Source organism: Onychostoma macrolepis, chromosome 07 (assembly GCF_012432095.1).
Source record: "Onychostoma macrolepis isolate SWU-2019 chromosome 07, ASM1243209v1, whole genome shotgun sequence".
Classification (NCBI taxonomy): domain Eukaryota; kingdom Metazoa; phylum Chordata; class Actinopteri; order Cypriniformes; family Cyprinidae; genus Onychostoma; species Onychostoma macrolepis.
In genome coordinates, this window is record NC_081161.1 from 5,449,532 (window position 1) to 5,473,107 (window position 23,576).

General features: G+C 35.8%; 1 protein-coding gene across 5 annotated transcripts in view; it reads left to right on the forward strand.

Annotated features, from left to right (window-relative positions):
• kcnip4a (potassium voltage-gated channel interacting protein 4a) overlaps positions 1 to 23,576 on the forward strand; it is a 215,073-nt gene that overhangs the window by 133,088 nt on the left and 58,409 nt on the right. The window contains exon 1 of one of the 5 annotated variants that reach the window (XM_058781416.1): positions 18,921 to 19,567. The exons of the other annotated variants lie outside the window; for them this stretch is intronic. Coding sequence (XP_058637399.1) covers positions 19,465 to 19,567 — 103 coding nt within the window. The 5' untranslated portion in view covers positions 18,921 to 19,464. Of the gene's footprint in view, positions 1 to 18,920; positions 19,568 to 23,576 lie in introns of those variants that run through there. 5 annotated transcript variants of the gene reach the window in all.

A 23,576-nucleotide genomic window follows, 5' to 3' on the forward strand; every position in this document is an offset into this window, starting at 1 on the left:
AATCGGGTATGGTAGGCTGGTTTTTGGCGTCAATTTTGCTTTTCCTAAGATGAAGCCAATGCTGATCTGTCCATCTCCACCTACTGCCCTGAGATAGGCTACAGCTCCGATGGCTTTTGTCGATGCATCAGAGAAAACACAGATTTCTTTGTGACTTGCTTCTGAATGAGAGTTGGGTGTGTAAGGACGAGGAATGTGAAGGTTTTGCAAGTCTTTCAACGAATGTCTCCATGTTTCCCACTCACCGCTTTCTCTTGTGACAGTGGTTCATCCCAGTCTATTCCTTCAATGGTTAGCTCTCGGAGTAAAACCTCCCTGTATAGTGACAGGAGCCACAAAACCAAGAGGATCGAAGAGACTGTTGATTATGGACAGGACACCACGGCGTGTGAATGGTTTGTCGCTGACTGATACTTTAAACGTAAATGTGTCAGTCGCAGTTTCCCAATTCAGACCAAGGCTGCGTTGTGTAGGCATAGTTGTTCCACTGAGATTGAGGTCTTTGATTTCTTTTGCATGATCTTCAGTTGGGAATGCTTTGAGTACATGAAGACTGTTGGATACAATTTTGTGCAGCCGCAGGTTTGATTCAGAGAGGGATGCTTGTGTCCTCTTCAGTAGGTCTATCGCTTCCTCTTCAGTTGGCAAGGAAATTAATGCATCATCCACATAGAATCCACGTTCCACAAAGTGTCTGGTGTCTGGACCGTGTTGGAGCACCCTTCTCTGTTGCTCGCCTTAGGCAGTAAATTGCTACTGCCGGGAAGGGCTGTTGCCAAACACCTGGACTTTCATCCTGTATTCAACAATGTCCTTGTTAAGGTCATTATCACGATACCATAGGAAGCGTAGGTAGTCTCTATGATCTTCTCTCACAACAAAACAGTGAAACATTTGTTGTATGTCTGCCATCACTGCTACACACTCTTTCCTGAAGCGCATCAAGACACCAATGAGGCTGTTATTAAGGTCTGGTCCGTGAGGAGTACATTATTGAGAGAGATACCTTCATGCTGCGCGCTGAGTCAAATACTACCCTGATCTGATCAGGTTTTTGGGATGATAGACTCCGAATAGTGGTAAGTACCAGCATTCTTTTCCCTTTGGTAGTGGAGCTGCAAGTTCTGCATGGTCACTGTCGAATAGTTTTTGCATGAAGGTTGCAAACTGTTCTTTCATATCTGGCTTCCTCTCTAGTGTACGCCGCAAGGAAGAGAGGCGGCTTAAAGCTTGTTCTCTGTTGTTTGAAAGAACTGGTCGTGAAGACCTAAAGGGAGAGGTGCCACCCAACTGTTGGAATTATCCTGGAAAGCTTCTTTCTCCATAATCTTTAGAAAGACTTCATCCTCGTTGGAGAGTGCAGACTTATTGTCATTCTCTGATCTTATAAATAGAGTCTGGCCAAGATTATCTTTGTTCGTGTTCCAGTGGGTTTCAAAGTCATGAGCTGTATGCAGAGCTGTTAAGTTGCTGGTGATCTTTTCTTTAATGTGTACGTGACTTGTACAAGGAATAAACAGTGAGGGTCTTCCATTTTCTAAGATGTTTGTCTTGAAACTGGAAACACTGGGCTTGTGCACGTCTCCTAAGCATACTTCCCCAACCAAAACCCATCCTAGGTCCAGTTTTTGACCAAAAGGTGTGTTGTTTGGGCCATTAATTTGTTTCCTCACTTTGTGAACTCTGAGCATGTCTCGTCCAAGCAGCAGGAGGATGTGGGCTTCAGGATCCAGAGCTGGGATTTCAGATGCAATATGCTTGAGGTGAGGTTGATGGAGAGCGGCTTCGGGTGTCGGAATTTCATCGCGGTTGTTGGGTATTTCATCACATTCAATAAGTGTTGGAAGAGCAAGACTAATTCCACCGTTTGCTGCTTCAATCCGATAGCCATTTGCTTTTCTTCCTGAACACTCAATCAACCCTGCACATGTCTTTAGGCTGTAAAGAGATGCTATGCTATTGATGTTGAATATGTCAAAAAATCTTGATCTGGCCAGAGATCTGTTGCTCTGATCGTCGAGCATAGCATACATCTTTACCGCATTCTCAGGATGACCTTCAGGAAACACATTGACAAGACAGATTTTGGAGCAAGATTTTGTGGAAAGGCCGTGACAAACTTCAGTGCAAAGGGAGCTCACTTCTTGTGTTGTCGGAATTTCTCCTGCACCCTCCCCGCCATGCTGTAATGAATGACTTTGGGTTTTTGGTGTCCATGAGGGTGGACCAGGATGCAGAGCTGAGTTGTGACTGTCGCTGTTGCATTCATCACACTTTAGAATGACTTTGCAATCACGAGCGAAGTGTGATGATGATGAGCAACACCTGAAGCAGATCCCTTGTTCTTTTAGATATGCTTTTCGGTCGTCGATTGTTTTCAATCTGAAGCCTCGACATTTCCTTAAAGGGTGGGGTTTGTTGTGGATTGGACAGAATTTAGCTGGATCGTCTCTAGAAGGCATTTTATCTTGAGATGTACTATGAGAGATGTCAGTCTTGTGTACCGACACTGGTGTCTTGAAGTTAGTATGTTTCACAGTGAGTCCTTCATACTGTGGGCGGTAACTACTGGAAAAGGCAAAGCTTGGATCGTTACGTGTTTTAGCATGATTGCAAATGAACTGAGTAAAGAACGAGAAAGGAGGGTAAGTGACACCAAATTCTTCCTTAAACTTTGAGCCTTGAGAAATCCACTTCTCTTGTAAGGAATATGGCAGTTTTTCAACAATGGGTCTGATGCCTCGAGCGGTGTCCAAGTAAGCTAATCCTGGTAGATAGCCGTCTTCTTTGGCTGAGAGCAGCTCCATTAAAAGATCTCCGAGCTCTCTTAGTTTGAGGTTGTCTTTACCTGAAATCCTGGGAAAACTGTCTAACTTCTTAAACAGTGCACTTTCGATTACTTCAGGTGAGCTGTAACATTCATCAAGTCTGTTCCAGACCATTTTCAAGGCTGTGTCTGGGTTTCCTATATGAACTGCTCTGAGACGCCTCACGTATTCTGAAGATTCTTTACCAAGCCACTTTGACAACAAGTCTAGCTCCTCACTGGCTGTAAGACCCAAGTCTTTGATAGTGTTGATAAAAGAGGACCTCCAGGCTCTGTAACTTTCAGGGCGATCATCAAAACGTGTTAAACCACTACTCACCAGCTCACGACGTGCAAGAAATTTCACTAGGTCCATCATGTCTGAAGTTTCTGAGTGTTGTGGCAAATATCTTAATGCACCACTGCACTTTTGCTGCCATTTATTGCTGACTGGTTTTTCTATTGACTCCTCTTTCGTGTTCCTTGGGAGTTTTACCTTTTGCAGTTTTGGCACTCTTAGAGATGAAGATGAAGAACATGCATCAAGTACGACATACTGGCTATCATTCACATGCACTATATTTGGTTCAGTTTGAGGGGTAAACTGGTTCTGATCCGTTACTTGATCTGGTTCAGATTTGCAATCATGAGGCGGATCTGTGGCTAAGTTGGCCTGCTCATTGAGATATGTAGCTTGGTCCCTGACATAATCGCAAACACGTTTTTCTGTGCTTTGGGCTGATGAAGAGTGACTTTTCCTTTCATATGGCTCCTCATCCTCACACTCTGCTGCTGCTTCTAATATTTCTGCTTCTGCACTTGCAGCTGCAGCCTCTTTTTCCAGATGCAGGGCTTCCAAGTTAGCTTGTAGCCTGGCTGTGTCCACCTTAATTGCAATTTCTCTCTGCAAAAGTGACACGTGCTCGCAGCCTCTGCTTTAGCTCTAGCACGTGCTGCAGCAACACCAACTGAAGATCTTGAAGACCTTGAAGTCCTTATGGAACTTTTAGAGGATGCGTCAGATGTTTTGTTACCTTTATTTTGTATCTTCTCTGGTGTGATCTCTTTTGGATACTTTTCAGCCATGATGCTCGCTACTTGCTGCTGTATGCTTCTGCTAAGATATTCAGCCAGCTGAGTTTATGTCATTTCACTATACTGCTCTCCTTGTGTGTTTCCATATGTATGAACACAATTTAGCAGCAAGCCAAACTCCCTTCAAATAAAGACTGGAGTCAGGGTGTAGTTTTCGAAAAACTCCTGATGTTTACTCCAATATGCTTCAAAGGAGAGTGAAACTATCAAAAACAATACACAAATAAAGTACTTTTAGTAAACAGAATGTAAAATATATACACAATATACAGGCTAACAGAGCAGAGTTACCAGTTAAGCAATTGGTGTATAAAACACTTAATTATTACCAATATAGCATAGAAAATAAAGAAAATATCCTCAATTTACACATTTTACAAAAATTACTTACTGACAATGCTTTCGAAGGCATGAACATTAAAGAAAACTGAAGCAGCAGTCACATGGAGCTTACAGTCTGAGAGAGTTGAGCAAACTGAACCAAAAATGGCTGCTCCCTTGCTTAGTCAGGTAATTTTCAAAATTAGAGTCCCCAGTAAGAAACCGAAAACACTTAATCCAAAGAACATAACAACTAGCTTTTCTGCATCTGAAACAGGTAGCATGTTTCGAAGCTTGGCAATGTTTCTAAGATGGAAGAATGCTGTTTTTGTAACATGGGAAATATGATTTTCAAAGGACAAGTTGCTGTCTAATATAACACCCAGATTTTTGACTGTAGAGGAAGTAACAGTACATCCGTCTAGTTGCAAATTGTAATCCAAGAGATTCTGAGTACTGTTTTTTGGACCAATAAGTAATATCTCGGTCTTATCCGAATTTAATAGGAGGAAATTATTGGTCATCCAATCTATTAGCTTAGATAGTTCAGAAGTTTCATCTGGTCTTGTTGAGATATATAGTTGAGTATCATCAGCATAACAATGATAACTAATCCCGTATTTTCTAATAATATCACCAAGGGGCAACATGTATATTGAAAATAGCAGAGGACCTAGGACAGATCCTTGTGGTACTCCATACTTTACTGTGATAGTTGAGATGACTCCCCGTTTAAAAAAACAAAGTGGTAGCGATCGGATAGGTAGGATCTAAACCATCTTAAAGCCTGCCCTTGAATACCCGTATAGTTTTGTAATCAATCTATGAGTATGTCATGGTCTATAGTGTTGAACGCAGCACTAAGATCAAGTAAAACTAGCAGTAAGGTGCAGCCTTGGTCTGACGCAAGAAGCCATTGTTTACAAAGTCATTTGTAATTTTAACAAGTGCAGTTTCTGTGCTATGGTGAGGCCTGAAACCTGACTGAAATTCTTCATAGAGATCATTTTTTTGCAAGAAGCAGCACAATTGAGCAGACACAAATTTTTCTAAAATTTTAGACATAAACGGCAGATTTGAAATGGGTCTGTAATTTGCCAGTTCACTAGAATCTAGTTGTGGTTTCTTAATAAGAGGCTTAATAACCACCAGCTTGAATGGTTTTTCTTTGGGAGCGGTGAATGAAACTGAAGTACTAGACGATGTAGAACCTACATTTGTTATTGTATTTCTAATGTTATCTATTTTATCAGTGAAGAAATTCATAAAGTCATTACTATTAAACTGTGAGGGAATATTTAGATTGGGTGGCGTCTGTTTATTTGTTAGTCTAGCCACTGTGCTAAATAAAAACCTTGGATTGTTTTGTTTGTGGATATGCTCTGCCCTGGCAGCTTTTAGAGCCTTTCTATAGCTGGACATACTGTTTTTCCACGCAATTCTAAAAACTTCCAAGCGCTCAAGATTATGTGTTTCTTTCTTGAGAGAATGAGTATAACTGTTGTACCATGGCGCAGTACGTTTTTCTCTAACCTTTTTCATATTGAGGGGGGCAACAGCTTCTAATGTATTAGAGAAGATAGTGCCCATGTTGGTTGAAGATAGTGCCCACTATATTAACAAAGAGCAGTTTCCGTTCTTTACACCATGACAATAACCATTTGTTTAAAGCAAAAAGTCTACTGAATCTTTCGTGTCCTCGTCGATACGTGGGAAGCGGTCCTGACACGATGATCGTCGTCGCGGGCGATGTGCTGCGTACCGTCTCGATCAGGCTCCTGAAGTCCCTCTTCAGTGTCTCCGTCTGCCGCAGCTTGGTGTCGTTAACCCCCGCGTGCAGCACGACAGCGCCGATGCTCTCGTCACCCTTCAGGATCAAGGGTATCTGCGCAGAAACATCAAGAACACGAGCATCAGGGAAACAGTGAGTGTGCACTTTACCTTCAGCTAACGTAGCACGGACGTGCCGGACAATGGAGTCTCCGACGATCACAGCGTCGCGTTCCGTCTTGCGGAGGGGAGCGAACCGGTTCCGGGTGGAGATCTCGAAGACCGGAGGCGGCGGAGGGGGAGAGGTCATCACCCGGGGCCTGGCTCGCGTCTTCAGCTGCTGGTGCACCCAGGGTCCGTGCACCTGGGAAGATCGTGTCCTGGGTGCACAGGGCCTGTGCAGAGAAACACACGGAGTAGAGGTGGTGGGAGTGTTAGCAGTGCGCTGTATACTTACCCCGGACTTGTGAGCGTCAGCCCGGGATGTTTCCAGCACGGCTCTCCGCTCTCTCAGCTGGGCCTGCTTCTCCACCAGGTCGCGGATCTGCTTCTCCACGGCCTCCAGCTCCAGCTGCACCGAATGTAGCTCGAACGTGTCCTCACCTTCACTCATAGGTGGACACAAATCCGCCATTTAAGCAAGTAGCAGTGAAACAATGGTAATGTGTGTAATAGAGTATTAGCAATGTAAGCGAGATTAGCAGCAACCACGTTGGTGATGCTAACTGGCTTTAAGCTAATAGCAGACTCGGGAAATCAAAATAAAACTAGTGATAACAAGGCGCTCTGATTGCTTTTGTTGTAGAATGCTATAGGGGATATAATCACACGTTATAGAAACAAAAATGATAGTGTATAAAACTGATCTTAAGATAGAAAATAGACGATAAGGAATTAACTTGACGGAGCTCAAGCTCAAAACACGCAGTTAAGGCAGCTCTATACAAACGATCAGCTTTACATGGATAAGAATGAAAAAAATTCTGGAATAATTTCAAAAATAAAATTAAAACAAAACATCAATGTACAAAATAATTATTTATTTACTATTATGTATTATGTTGTACAGTGAGAGAGGCTCAAAGATGCCCGTTGTCACAGTCAGACCAAAAAAAGCCTGTGATAATTTTCTGGCATTGTCAGAAAATCAAAATGATCATTGCACAGTGTGTTTGCTGCTATGACCCACATTTACTGACCAGCCAATAAAATCAATGCAACATGGCGCTAAAACTTAAAACTGCTTATCTCAAACTCTTTTCCCTTCCTCTTTTGCAGCTTCCTCTTTCTTTTTCAGCACACATAAAAAGTACAACTGCCAAACTGTGATCTGTCCTGCTCTTTTTATTTACCAATAGCGCATGCTGATGACGTTTTATTCTTCAATAGTAACGTGTGTCATAGCCTACGAGTCACTAGGTGTCACTATCGTACAGTCTGCATACAAGTCATTCCCAAGTTTATAAAACCCATGTCACACAGTGAATTTGATTTGTAAAGATCTTATAAGATAATAATCACACAGTCTGTAGAAGGCTTTACTTTATGCTTTTGATTTACTAAATAAGAAACTGCTCGTAAGAGTCATTCACTCTGGAATTGATTGACAGGCGATCTGACCAATCATAACGCAGAATCTGCCATTTTGTACGACAAACACCTCCAGACAGGAGAGTACATTAACGTCGGTGGACTTGAACTTGAAAAATTGTGTGTATTGACGTCTTTCCGCAGTTGAAACAAGACACCTTCTGATGTTCATTTATGTTTATTTCGTGAAGTAACTAGTAAAGAGGAAGAGATTATTGGTTTACATGCCGCTTGAACTGAGGCAATACAGCGATCTGTCTCGATACTTTAAAGAGCCACAAAACAGCATTTATTGTTTGTATTTCTTAAAAGATGAGAAAATGTGAAAGCTGAGACTGTTTCATACCAGAAGTAACCTGCTCTGCCTTGTCTGTCGGCGTGTTGTCAGTGTCCTCTGTGATGTATTACTATGTAAGAACATGATGTGTTTTGTAAGCGGCATGGTTTTTTGGACATAGCAACAGTAACAAAAATTCTTTGTTTTTGATTCTGTGACAAATAACCAAATCATAAAAGTAATTCCTTTGGGAATCAGATTTAAATGGGTGTGCTGTATGTTTTGGATTCGCTAAAAAGAACTGACTCATAAGAGTCATCAGCTAAGAATCAGACTACAGTGTTGGAGCTTTATTGATGATTTGAGATGAATATTAGTGCAATGAACACTTTAATCTGAGGAAAGTACATGTGAGAACTGCTAATGGAACCGTATTATTCTCGGTTTCCTGTCATGATCGTTCTCAATTTGTATCTAGCTTACATAAATCTAAAGGTAAATGACTTTATTTAACTTAACACTACCCAGTGTATATATATATATATATATATATATATATATATATTAATAAAGCAGTCTAAGAATGTGGTGGTTTAAAGTAGTGGTTAAATTAGCATTTAAATTGGGTTGTGCTTACAGACAAAAGCCATTTGAGTGCTTTGGTTGAAAGCCTGTGTTAATTCACTCCTTTCCCATGTGACTTTCAAACGCATTTTATTTCAGAATTAATCATGGCTCTTCATAGAGTTCATTGAGAAGCCTATAAATTACACGTTTGACTTTGGATTAACGACTGTGATCTCGCTAAAGTGTCCGATCACGTACATATAGAGAGGCTTAGTTATGCTTGTGTAGCCATGCATGCTAAGATGTTGTAGCTTTGGGGGAAATAATAAGAAAAAAACTATGTACGGTTGCTAGTTTTTCAACAAAAATTTCAACATTTGAGCTGCAATACACCAAGACATTGTTCAGTTCATTCTTGTATTTATAGACATATAAACTTACCTGTTGTTGCACATAGTGATGTATAGTGACGCTTGTGTGAAGATAGTCTGGGTTTAAATGAGCTAAAGTGCCCTTAAAAATTTAGTTTCATAAATTAATCATAAATGTTTTAAATTATAACATGTTGGAAAGTAACTAGATTCAGGAGATCCAATCAGTTTTATGCTTCTCTGTTATGTTTATGCATACACAGCAAAGCGTCACATTTGCCCTCGAGATCCAATTCCCAAGTTTCTTCAGAGAAATCATGCTGTGTTCATTTATAATCTCTTTGAAATTGTAAATTGCTCTCTGGAGACTGGAACTTCCCCACGTGATCTTTTCAAATTATTTACCAGGCACGTTCCAGATCCTTCCATCCTTACTAATAAAAAATAAAAAAATATTTCCTATTTTTTAAAAGAATTGTTCATAATAAATATCAGCAAAGACTGATAGTATATCTCATATAAGTGCAACTTTTAAGCACCAAAATCCACTGTTACTGTAAATGTACTGTAAATACTAATAAGTGGTAAAAATGGTTTAAAACCTGCCTTAAATATGGTGGCCGAGAGAGCTCAACGCGCTGCAAATAGAAAAAACACCTGCAAATAAAGAAAACAACTTTATCAATTTGACAACACACAAGCTGCAAAAACTCACAACACAACCAAACAAACGCTCTGCAAATAAAATTCTTTATTGTGAGCATTTGCTGTGCGTTTCTTTATTTGTTTGTGTTGTGAGCAATTTGCAGCACCTGCTGTCAAACTGATGAAGATGTTTTTTTGTTAGTTTTTTTTCTGGTGCTTTTTCTATTTGCATGTGTTTTCTGAAGTTGCAGCGCGTTGAGCTCTCTCGGCCACCTGAAAACTGGAAAAAAAAAATGTTTATATGAACAACATGAAAATGTTCATATTTAAGACAAAGTGCAATGAGAGAAAGACCAGATACAGTGACGCTATAGTGGGAAAGAGCTGAATATATTTAAAGAAATCTTCAATTATTCATAGCAATTACACACACACACACTAGTATCTTTATCATGGGTAATGGTTTTTATACTGTATAAACTGTATTTTCTGTCCCCTTACCCTAAACCTACCCCTCACAGGAAACTTTGCTTTTTCAGATTTTCAAAACATTAATTCTATATGATTTATAACCTTGTTTCCTCATGGGGACCAGAAAAATGTCCCCACAAGGTCAAAATTTACAAGTATTACTATACTTGTTGTTCTCCATAACATAGTGAATACTAGTACACACACACACAAACACCCGCACATGTATACATGCAATTGCTATAAATAATCTGAGAAATGCAGTAAGATTGAGGACACCTGGCTCTACAGACTCAGCTAATTTTATAGCCAAGGCCTACTTTTGGATCTTAAAAGTAATGTGTCTCTCTCTCTCTCTCTCTCTCTCTCTCTCTCTCTCTCTCACACACACACACACACATTGACTCGTGTGTACAGAACGTACAGAAACAGCAGGTGGAAAACAAGCCAACTAGAGCACTTACTGTAGCAGACCACATCACACCTGGTTACTGACATTTTGTGTGCTGGATTAAGTCCTTTTTACGTCACTGAATGCCTGAGAAGCTTTCCAAACCAACAGCAGAATGCTGAGTATAAAGTAAGACAGAAATCAGGTAACACTTCTGTATAAGACGTGTAATCTTTCCAGAGCTGAATGTTTCTCAGTGACTGATCCTGAGCTGCTGTGTTTGCTGAACTGACATGTTTTCAAATCATGTTGCTCTTCCCTGTTTTAGTCACTCGAGGGCAGCAAAGTCCTGTTGCAGCAAATCTGCTGAATCCATTTAAGAGCTGTGCTGTGCAATGTACAGTTGTATACATCGCAAAATAATCAATCTATGCAATGTTATATTACTTATATTTGAATAATTATTACTTATATTTTAATAATTCTGATCTAAAGCTCACTGTTCATTCAGTTTTATTCATATCGGTCTCTCGTTTGAAACATTCCCAAATGTATATCACATTTCCAAATTCCTGCATGTAGTTAAATTTAAAAAAAAAAAAATTAAATCAAAATTAAATAAAAGAATGTTTTCCCTAATGGTCTATATTATTGGATTATTGATGATATTACTTTCCACAGCCAGCAGGCTTTCTGGCTGCAGGCACATTCATCAAGTGTTAAGAATCCAATGCTAAGCTGATTAAGGGCCACAGAGCAAGAATAATTAATTTTTATATCGGGTTTGTAGGTGCTATGTGCTATATCCTCTTGTTGAATCTGCCTTGAACTGACGAACTGATGAATGGTGGCTTTACACACAGATTTTTTTTTATTTTGTTCCCATAGATTTTGTTTTTGCCCTGTAATATATCACACATAAGTCACCCAAAATTTGTGTGTGTGTGTATACCAGCAGCCTTTATAAAATCTGTTCAGTAATAAACACAATAATTTAATAGTGGTTCATATCCAATAAAGTTAAATTTGAAGAGTTCACCTGCAAAAACAGATAACTCCATGTTTATTTATTTTCAGAAATCGCGTTTTTTTATTTTATTTTATTTTATTTTATTTTATTTTATTGTGCATTCCAAGTAATATTAATGAAACCGCAGTTGGGTTGTTTTGATTAAGCAATAATAACTCAAGCAAATACACATAACTTGCAAAATGAAAGTTCATTGAAAGTATGTTTTTATATATATATTAAAAGTTTGTTTTATAACAAAAGCAGATAACTCCAACAGCTGTTTTTGGCAAAAGCAGATAATTCCCAGCAAAGTGTTAAACAAAAACACTTGTTAAATCTCTGTAGTCTCCTCAGCTGACAGTATAGACGCCTGACAAACGTTTTGATCATAGACTGTATGGTTGTGATTACACACAGTTTTCCTTCACCACTGTAACGTGCTGCTTTTGCAAGGTTCCGTGAAAAAGTTCCAGCTTTTATTTTCTTTTTATGCCCCGAAGAAGATAGCACAGGTTCATCAAGTTCGTCGAAATTATCTATCCTCGATCAGTTTTAGTCAGCTTTGATGAAACTCCTCTCAGCTACAGTAGCGTGTTTAGGAACCACAGCAAAGCTCCAATTGCATGGGGCCCTGTGGTCCAGAGGAGCCCCCCCAGAACACGATGTCTCCCGAGGGACCAGGGTGCAGAAGTGGGGTATGCAGTACTGCCTATACACAGTGCACAGGGACCACGTTTTGCCAAAATCATTCTGTGAAAATCTTCTTTAATAAAATGTTATAAATAATCAAAAGCTTATTTGTTAAAATAATGAAAGAAAACATTTTATTTAATTTTGTTTAGCATTTTAAACGAGTTAAAAATGCATTTTATTATCAAGTGAGTACATATCAACAGCTCACCCTTCCACATTACTGTCATAGACAGAGTCACATGACCAAAATTAATAGAGGAGGGAAAGAAAAAAAAGTGGAAAAGAACAGTCAAATAAAGTAAACAAACAGAGATTGGTAAGCTTCACCTCCAGTATCATTTCTTTTCTCTCATGAAGTCAATCAACATAACGTTGCTTGCGAGGGCAAAGTGATTAACCATGCTAGGCTATCAGTTCATTTCCGATTATCTGTCAAAAAAATAATAATCGAGGGATATTTGTGAATGGGTGTTCGATTTACATTCGAGAGAAACTGAGGAGATTGTTAAGAGAGTTTTATTGTGAATAAAATATTGGCTCATGGTATTTTTAAAGTCTTTTAGTTTTCATTTTATTCAAATTTAAAAAACGTCCCAACATTTCCAGAATTCGGGTTGTAGTATATACAGGGGGCCCCAGCACTGAACTTATTTTACCGAGGAATTTACCAATTAATTCTTTAAAAATCCTACAATGTGATTTTCTGGATTTTTTTTTTCTCATTTTGTCTCTCATAGTTGAGGTATACCTATGATGAAAATTACAGGCCTCTCTCATCTTTTTAAGTGGGAGAACTTGCACAATTGGTGGCTGACTAAATACTTTTTTGCCCCACTGTATATAACATACTATATATACTACTATGTGTATGTATATATGTATATATATATATATATATATATATATATATATAACAATAGTAATAATAATAAAGTATATAACATACTATATATATATATATATATACTATATATAACAATAGTAATAATAATAATAATAATAAAGTTTATTATTGACAGCTTATGACAGCTTTGTCATAATTCTTAATTTCTATAAGAATAATTAAAAATATTATATGTTCATGTGATTTGGGGGGAATTGTAATATTGTGCTGCAAACAGGCCTTCAGGTCAAAACGCTTTTGAACCGCTGATCTAGAGATTGAACTTGACCTTCAGCCTCCATATTCTGCTCAAACGATCTCCTGTTAAAGAGAAATATCTCTACAGTATATGAGCTGATCCAGGCAAACATGTCATTCACTTTGCGTGCTTCTGCTGACGTTCACAACCATTTGTCAATCTTCTGCCTTGCATTTTTAATGATGGAAACTTGCAAAAAACGTAATCATGTGCTGTTCATAGCAGTGACCTCTGTGTAGTTGCTTGCGGCGGCTGCCATTAGAGTCCTATCTGTTACCGTTTTATTTGTAGCAGCTGAGCTCCCTCTAAATATAGCTCACGGCACTGATGGCAGCCTTTATGCGGCTCGCTAACATAATCACTCAGACAGGACAGCCCGTGTGTGTGTGTGTGTGTGTGTGTGTGCGTCTGGAACACAGGTTTCTTTCTTTCTCACCTGTGTAAAGTGAAAGGGGAGTGTGAATGGAAGATTCACACATGGCTATATTGTGTGTATGAAGACACCTCCGTCTCCGTGCTATTGTATGGTACCCTTTGTTTTCTGTGTTCCTATGGATACCAGGCTTTGGAAACGTCTTGATTTGTAGATGTGTATTTCATGAGCTCATAAAGCCATCTGAATAAGATGGAATAGCGCCGTGTGTGTTCTTTCATGCATGCACATGTAACATGCTTGAGCACAATAGGAGGAGTAATTAAATGCATCGGCCGCTCGTGGAGCAATCAGAAACTGGTTGTGCTAATCTTTGGTCTCAGCTTGTGCCGTTCGCTGCACATGATTGGCTATGTTGGAAATTATTATATGAGCAAAAAATGTTTCATATTGAAAAGTCTTTATAGTGTGTCAAAGCTTTTTGAACTGTAGTTTTAGTTCTTAATAACCTTTCCCACTTTTCTGAACACTGAATTTTCATGACCTTTTGATTCAAACTGATTTTTGAAGTGGTTCAAGTGATTTATTGGAGATACCAAATAATTTGTAGTATTTTTATAGTTTCATTTATAGTATTTATTAATATTTTGAACTAGCTTTTTATATTCATTTGAATTTTATCATTAAAATAATTGTTATGCTTTTGTATTTTTTTGTGTTTTTATAATTATTTCTTTAAGCTTTAATTTATTTAGCTCCAGTTTTGTTTTAGTAATTGTAATAATTCATCTTATTTATTATAGTTTCCAGTTTCCAAAGTTAAATTTTTTCATCTAATATTTATATTTTATTTCAGCTTTAGTTCAAAATGCTTAGTATTATATATAGTATGTAGCAATATCTTGATGATGAAATATTTTAAAGTGGATCAAAACTAGAAAAATGTATATTAAACTTCAAGAACTTTTCATGAATCCTGTAAATATAATCTCGTTTGTAGTGCGCCTGTGAATAGACATGTGATGTGATAATTATAATAGTATGTTTGTATAATTTTCTCTCATGATGTAATTATAGAGATGGAGGGTTTCAGGGTTTGTGGTTGGAGATCCGTGCTCAGCACCTTCATAAACATTTAAACAGCACAGGAAGGTGAACCACAAGACGACGTGACTTTAAAACGACCTCCAGTGCTGTGCTTTGTTGGGTTCGGGGCACCAGATCCATGCAACTCCATCATTCTCTTCAATAGTCGCAATCTTCTCTCTTCTGGCACGTATTCCAGGTTCAGACTTGAGAGGAAACAATGTTCCTTCTGCGTTCTTTTTTTGCGTTCATTTGTCATGTCATTTTTTATTCATAATTCCACAACTGTTTTTTGCAGCTGTTTTAGTTATTTTATCTCAGACGATGATTTGGATTCCTCATGACATGAACCCTTTGATTTTTAATTCACTTTTTCTATTGCTTGCGTAGAAATCAAGTCTTTACATGTCCAGAACCGCTACTGTTCCTTCAGGATGTGCAAACCAATCTTAGGCTTTTAATTCACACCATACATAAAATATTTGAGTGCACCATGATGAGTATATTTTAACATGGCAAGCTGTTGAAAATGGAGGCATTTGGCATTTGAGCTAAAGTTCTGGTCTGCGTTACAAGCCCTTGTTCTGGACTTAATGTACAAAAAAGAAAAGATGAATGAATCGCAGTTTACTGACATTGTGACCTTGCCATTTCTGGCAATTATGTGCAAGGCGGCGAGCTTAATTTAATTGTAACAATACACCTTCATTAGAAGACAAATCAAAAGGCCTCTTGTTCTAATCAAATCCCCCACAATAATGTGATTAGGAGGAAAAAGCAGCCATTCACAACAATCACTTTCCTTCTAGAGCCGCTGGTTCAAATCATTCACATGGATAAGGGATCCTTGCAAAGTTAGGAAGTAAAGCCTAGACAATAGAAACATTTTGTAGCTTTGAAAAGGCCATATGGTAATCAGAAGCTCGACATCTCCTCAGTAATCAGCTTGATGAATGATGATATTAAGAAAACAAAACATGCTGTATAAAGCTTTGCACAACCATTTTTGACAAAATTCAGCATTTAAGAATCGGCTCCAATTTAAACCATGTGCTGGAAAATGAATTGCAGTAATAGCAGGAAGAAGAATTTATTGCAACTGCAATTTAAATAATGTAAACAGTCACAAAGCAGATGTTTATACAATGCCAGTACGATAACATTTGTAATATGAATTCATCATGAAAAAAAAATATTATTATACATGAAGCTGCTAAATTAAATTATTTGTATTTAATTCCATTTAAATTCTACTTCAAATACAAATCTGTATCTTTTTTATGATGCAAATTGAATTGTAGTTTACCAACACACTTTCATGCCAATTTGTAACTTTTTTACCTTTTTTTTTCTCATGTGATCAGATTTAAATCTGGGCTGTTATCTTTAACTTAAAATGTTAAAATACTTTTGTTAATTGAAATAAACAACCTAAAACTGAAATAAAAAAATCAATTAATTAAACTTAAATAGTAATATTTAAAATAATAAAAACTAATTAAAAAATAAATACAAAACACTGGAAAAATGTTAAGCTAAAAAACCCATTCAGAAATACCAGTACTTACATAGAAAAATATACCGAGTAGCCAGAAAGAAATGCTAATTTTAAAGAAAAACGTCAGACGTACTTAGAGGCTTTTGCATCTGAACCCTTCATATATATATATATATATATATATATATATATATATATGTATATATATGTGTGTGTGTGTGTGTATATGTATATGTATATATATATATATATATAAATAATATGGCATGCCATTCAGGAAAATTTGAGTATATGGAATGGAATGAAACTTGATTATATGGAATGAAAGTCTGAACGTATGGAATGAAACTTGAATATATGGAATGAAACTTTAATATATTGAATGAAAGTTTGAATATATGAAATGTAAGTCTGAATATATAGATTAAAAGTTTGAATATATAGGACGAAACTTGAATTAGGTGGATGATTGACATTAAAGAGTATGTATTTTGAAACAAGTGAATGGTATCTTACAGGTAAAAAAAAAAAAAAAAAAGGACTTGTGTAGTTCTGTAGTAATCTACATCGATGCTATTTTTGTCGACAAATAAAAATGAGACGAAAATTCCCAGTCAGAACTGTCGTCCTGTGTGATAGATGTGCACATATGAATTGTAACGTTCTGATCTAACCGCAGGAAAACTCTGCGCTGTTGCATGTTCTACAAGCTCGAACAACAGAGCTTCAAACTGATTCAGAGCGGTTTTGCAATAAATGAATAGCACACATTTATGACAGGCAACTGCTTATGAACTAATGCTGATTAAACAATGTTTACTTTACAATGTTTATATGGTAATGTGTTTTAGACTGTTGTAAGAATGCATATTTTATCTCCCTCATGAACTTGAAAGAACAGCCTGCAAATAAGAATTTCGGTGTATTTCGGTCTTGTTTCGGGGATTCCAGTCACAGGAATGAAAGACTAAGGACATTATCTGACATATTATTCAATAAATAGATTTTACTATCAGGATTATTATAGTTAACTAGAGTCATAAAAGTATGCGTTAGGCCCTGATGAGCACAGAATTGAGCTCTATTTTGTCTTTTTGCACTTGAATTGTCAAAAAACACACACAATTGTCAAACTGTCAGTTTAGTCATGTATTCAAGTAACAGTTGTGTGATACTTACAGTAAATGTTTAATTAATGCATTACAGTTTAACCAAACTCAGTCGATTTTAGTCTAATAAATCTACTGTATTTTTAGTCGACTAAAACTAGACTAAAACTAAAACAATTCAAATGATTAAAATATGACTAAAACTATATGACATTTTAGTCAAAAGACTAAAACTAAATCAAAATGCTGTCATAATTAACACTGTGTGAAATGTCTGAGATGATGGGATATCAAGATGATGGGATGTACACTCCAAACTGTTTGTATTGTTTGTTTGGTTGCCAAAATTTTTAGTTAATTATATTTTTAAAGTAATTCAATTCAGATAACTATTGCTTTGATAACAAGGATATAACTAGCTACAGTATATTATTATTCATTAAATACTGTCAAATTTTAAATCCATACACTGCAAAATTAATTCTATATATTCAGACTTTCATTCCATATATTCAAGTTTCATTCCATACATTCATAGTTTCATTCAATATATTCAATCTTCATATTATAAATACCATAATTTCCTTAACGGCATGCCATAGTGTATATGTATATGTGTATATGCATATGTATGTATATATGTGTATATATATATATATATATATATATATATATATATATATATATATATATATACATATATATATATATATATACAGTGCCTATAGAAAGTCTTTATACCCCTTCATTTTTTTCACATTTTGTTATGTTGCGTTATTATGTTAAATTGCTTTAAATTATTTTTTAAATTATTTTCCCACATGAATCTACACCCCATTCACCATGATGACAAAGCAAAAACTGGATTTATCACAACTTTGCAAATGTATTAAAAAGGAAGCAATGAAAAAATGATATAAATATATCAGGTTAAACCAATAAAACTAAATTTAAGGGTAAGAAAGTGTAAAATTCAGACAAAATCACCACATCGCAAAATAGTTTCACTTTCTCATGAGATGGGCTTTGAATCAGGGTTATTATTGTTAACTAAAACTAAAACTATTAAAATATTACTGATATTTTAAATAAAGTTGAAATATCAAAATGTTGAAGTGCTAAATTCCTATCTGGAAAATAATAATTACAATTTAAAACTGCTACTAAAACGGAAATAAAAATAAACTCTAACAGTAATACTTAAAAACTAATTAAACATAACACAAAACAGTATATATAAAAATTACTTAAAATTTAACTAAATCGAAAACTAAAAGTATTTATGTCATACTAATCAAATTTTACAAATTCAGATGAAATCGCCACATCTTCTCTTGAGATGGGCTTTGAATCAGGGTTATTATTATTATTGTTGACTATAACTAAAGCTATTAAAATATTTTTGGTAATTGAAATAAAGCTGTAATAATAAAATATAAATATTAGATGAAGAACTTAAACTTATTTCAGTTGTAATTTTCATTTAGTTTATGTTGAAGTGTAAAATTCCTATCTGGGAAAAAAAAATTAAAATGAAACTACAACTAAAACTGAAATATAAATCAACTCTAACAGTAAAATTTAAACTAATTAAAATAGCACATATGAAAAATGACAAAAATTGGAAGAATAAAAATAAAAGCTAATTAAAAAATATATTGCCAGTATGTAATATAATAATGAAGGTAAAACTGTAAACTCTTTTACACAAAACAGTTTTTTTGTTTGGTTTTTTTTTCAGTCATTGTGTCCTGTTGAGTTTATTTTTCATGATTTGCAACAAAAACCTGTTTCCTTGACAACATAAGGTGTACGTGGCAGAGCCTTGAGGTGTTTCCTCTGATGGACACATGCTGTTTATGTGTGAAGACGAGTTTCACGGGCCGGCGGTGACACTTCACTACATGCAGTCAGATGTTTCCGAGAGATTTCATCTGCTTTTAGAGCTTAAGATCAGGCTTTGCTTCTCTCTGGAGAAAGAGGAGATTTTCCTCCATCTCCATTTTTTTTTTATCATTTGATATTTTCCCTCCTGTTTTCTTTTATTGTCATGATTCATTGATTTCCGTCCAGGTCCCTCCTTCTGCCGTGTTTTTATTTTTTCTGATCTTTAATTTGGCTCTCCACCCCCTCGGCTCTCCTCTCATCTGTTCTCAGTGAGAAGATGCAGACCCTTTGAATGATGTTGACGGCTGATCTCTGTGTCCAGCGCGGTCAGCGGTCACAGCATGACCTGACCCTGTCAGCATGATGAACTTGGAGGGACTCGAGATGATCGCGGTCCTGGTTGTGGTTGTTGTCTTTGTTAAGGTTCTGGAGCAGTTTGGACTTTTAGAGACGAGCTATTATGGTAAGATCAGAGAAGATTTCTTTGTTTTTCACCTCAAAGAATTGGGGACAGAATCTGTTGTGTAAAGGTTTAAAGTGTTTGTACTAAGAAAAGGCTTGAATTTTAGTTTTTTATTGATGGTTTCTAAGCTAATCATGAATGTTTAGCAGCAGCATTCAGAGCAAATGATTTTCTGAAACGTATCTTCAGGTTTATGTAGCTCTGGTGATTATTGGTTCTCATGAATTTGGACTTTGAATGTAAGTTCAAAAGAATAGAAACAGTTGTATCCTGCATATTTTTTCAGTTATTTATTTATTACTTTTTTACTGACAAAAAATAAGTACAATTAGTAATTCTTATTTAGTGTTCATGTTTGTTTATGTGACAAAGCTGAAAAAGAAGTACACCTATTACTGAAATTACTTTAAAAGATTATACTCAAGTGTGAACTGAATGTGATGTTTTCGGACACTTAATTGCATGTTAATTTCAAATAAATGAAAAGTTTTGTAGTTAAAATTTATATTAAATGCAATTAGCTGAACTTGAGAGTGCTTTTTGACCCACTATCTTTATATGTAATTTCATAATTACTTCTATTGTCTTTGAAATATGGTTAAAGTACTGCTGAATGTACTGAAAAGCATTTATGATAAACTTAAATATACTTTAATGTCATTTCTATGCCATTCTAACTTGTATGTCATGTGTTTAAATATATTTGTAATTATACATTTGTAATGATGAAGTTGCAATTCAGTACATTTAAAATTTATTAACTTTAAATGTGATATCAAAAAACAGACTACAGTTAAAATTATAATCAAGTACTTTACCTGTGCTTTAGGATGTTAGTCAACACCTCAAACACCTGGTGTACTTCTTTAAGTATGATCAAAGATTATTAAAACCTAATGATTTAAAATGTAAAAAAAAAAAAACTTACATTATTGCAAAGTTTTTTTTTTAAGTGTAGACTTAAGTGGCCTTTTATTTCATTAATATTAAATTATTTGCAAGTACAGTTTGTGTGTGTGTGTGTGTGTGTGTGTGTGTGTGTGTGTAAAACAACCTCTAAAAAAACGTTTAACTTCACTTTCGAAATTTGAAGTGCACTACAGTTGCACAATACAATTAAGCATATTTCTTTTTAACAAGGGTAAGATGGGGAAAGGTTAGTGTAGTGAATTGTCAAGTTTGTGTACTTAAGTGTTTTAAATTATGCATAATTTTACTCATGTATAATGCAAGTTTTTTTTTAGACAAATTGAACTGATAAAGGATTGTTACCAGTTCATTGATTTGTAAAAAAAAAAAAAAAAGACCAGTTGTAAGAAAGACAAAAGAAACTGAGAAATAGTATTTAATTTCACTGACAATATGTATGTTGAAATACTATGTAACAAAGCAAAATATCACCTTTAAGTGGGTCATTGGATGCAACATGCACTTTTACAAGTTGTTTGAACTGAAATGTGTGTTGGCAGTGTGTGTACACATCTACCCTATAATGATAAAGATCCACCCAGTGTTTTTTTTTTAAATCTTGTTAAATCATTTCCTCTTTCTCAAATCGAGCCGATCTCAGATGCCTGTTTGTGTGACATCACACAGACCCAGGCCCCTCCCACGATTGTTGATTGACACGAGCGTTTTACTTTAGACCCGCCCTGAGTGAGCTGTCATCAGTCCGCCATTGTTTCGACGCCGGAGCAGATATAGATAAGAATGTCTCCTAAGCGATTGAGGTGTATTGTTGTTGGATGTAATAATGAACACAGCAGTCGTCATTTACTCCTGACATCTGAGCCACTGAAGACGCAGTGGATTACGTTTGGTTCTGAAGAGAATGCATCCCCGATCTACATAAATGCATCTATCTTCATGCGAATCATTTGTGATCCAGCTTCACCTCCAGAAGAAGTGAGTGTAAGGTTTTTTAATTAATCTTTGCAAATCGCCTTTCCTAATAATGTGCTAGTTAACAAGTTTCACGATGAATGCGGCTAAAGTTTACCTCCTCTCAGAGAGTGGCTCGTCAGAGTGGGGCGGGGTGAGCAGAGCTCATTTGCATTTAAAGCAACATGCAACAAAACGGCTTGCTGTAAACAGAGCTGTTTTTGACAGGGTAAAAAGGGTGTTGTTTTACACTACCATTGAGAAATTTTAACCAAACTATGTTACAGACTGTTCATTAAGACGCTAAAGAATCATATCAACTCGTGGAAAATGGGCATCCGATGACCCCTTTAAAAGCCTGTTGACAAAAAAAAAAAAAAAAAAAAACTGTTGTAAGTATATGTTCAGCAAAATCCCACCAATCTACAAGGCAGCTGGTTTTCTGTCATTGTGAAAGTCTGCTCAGACTACAGTCTGGTTTACTGGTTTACCTTCAAGGTCAGCATTGACTGTCATTACAGTCTGGGCTCATTCAGTTTGTTTCTGCCCTGTTTTTAATTGGTAGATCAGTCTGTTAACTCACGGTCTGTCATTGCTTTGAGCTTGAAGCATGCATGACTTCCACAAACACTGTCCTGTAAGTTGTTATTTCAGATTCTGCAGAGCATATGGTCTGTTTCTCATCACCTCTATTATTAACCTACTCAAGCTTATGAGTGGGTGATTGTTTATTGTGTCATCTTATGAATGGACTTACAGGTTTCTATATTGAGCTATTTAAGAAAGATCTACAAGGCTTGATATAAATATGATACTTGTCTTTATTATAGAAGACAAATTGACTTCAAAAGGAATCGATCACTCCCTAGATAGATTTTACAAAGAAAATATTTATTATTATTATTATTAAAATAAAGTTTAATGCTGTGTACATCCGACATTATGACATCACCAGTAATCTTATTCATCGTTCAGTTTTAAAAGTGTGGTGGAGCAGCTTGAACAAACAATGGCTGCTTATGCTAACATTAGGCATTAATACTTTGATTTATCTGTTGAGTGTAAATGAAGCTAATTGGACGGTTGCAGTGTCAGTGCATTATTCAAATGAATGTAATGATGGCAGCGTTCCCAAGCCGAATGAATCAGCCTGCCAGAGCTAATAGTGTGGCATTTCCGCTGATTTATCATTAATATTTATTACAATGTTGAAATTGCATTTCCTCTTCCTATATATCCACTTCAAGCCATGGTGTGTGTGGTTACCTTGTAAAGATTATATTTGATATGTTTTATGTGTGTTAGAGCAGAGCTGGGGTATTATTGTTAACTAAAATTAAAACCATAAAAAAATATATTCATTACTTTTCAGCTGGTTCCAAAGGCTTTTTTTTTTTTTAGTTGAAGTACTAAAATAACTAAAACTAAATTAATTAAAACTCTTCAAAAATAAATAAATAAATAAAAGACACTTTAAAAAACAAATAAAAATGACCAAAAATACTAAAACATTAACTAAAACTAATCTAATTTATTAAAAAAAAAAAAATCTAAATCAAAATATTAACAAAATTTATAATAGTTTATTTGATTTTTCTAAGTTGCATTGGTTGAAACTTTTAACTAAACAAAACTGAAACAAAAACCCCATAAAAGCACCATAAAAGTAGCCTTCTAAAATGAACAGAATGCAACTTTTTCTAGTAAAAATATAAATTTTCCCAAGCTCTCATTTGCACATTAATGAAAGTTAATGAAAAAAACTGTATCTGATTAGTGAACGCATTGTCTTTTTAGTCAGAATTATTCAGTGAAGCCGGTTATTCAGTTTCAGTCTGAATCGATTCATTCACAAATCAAACTAATCCAATTTAACACAATGATTCTCAATAGCTAATAGCTCAGTACAAGAAAAAAATAAAATAAAATAATAAATCAGTTAATAACTTAAATTATACTCATTTTATAGATGTTACATATGAAAATTAAAGCTGAAATGAATAGTGACCGAATTGGCATTTTAGGTGACCTGTCCCTTTAAGAGATGTTGTCTTTAACTGGTCAAGAGGAATTTAGGAAGCAGTAAAATCCTTTTTTATTCATTTATTAATTTTTTTAAAGACTTTTA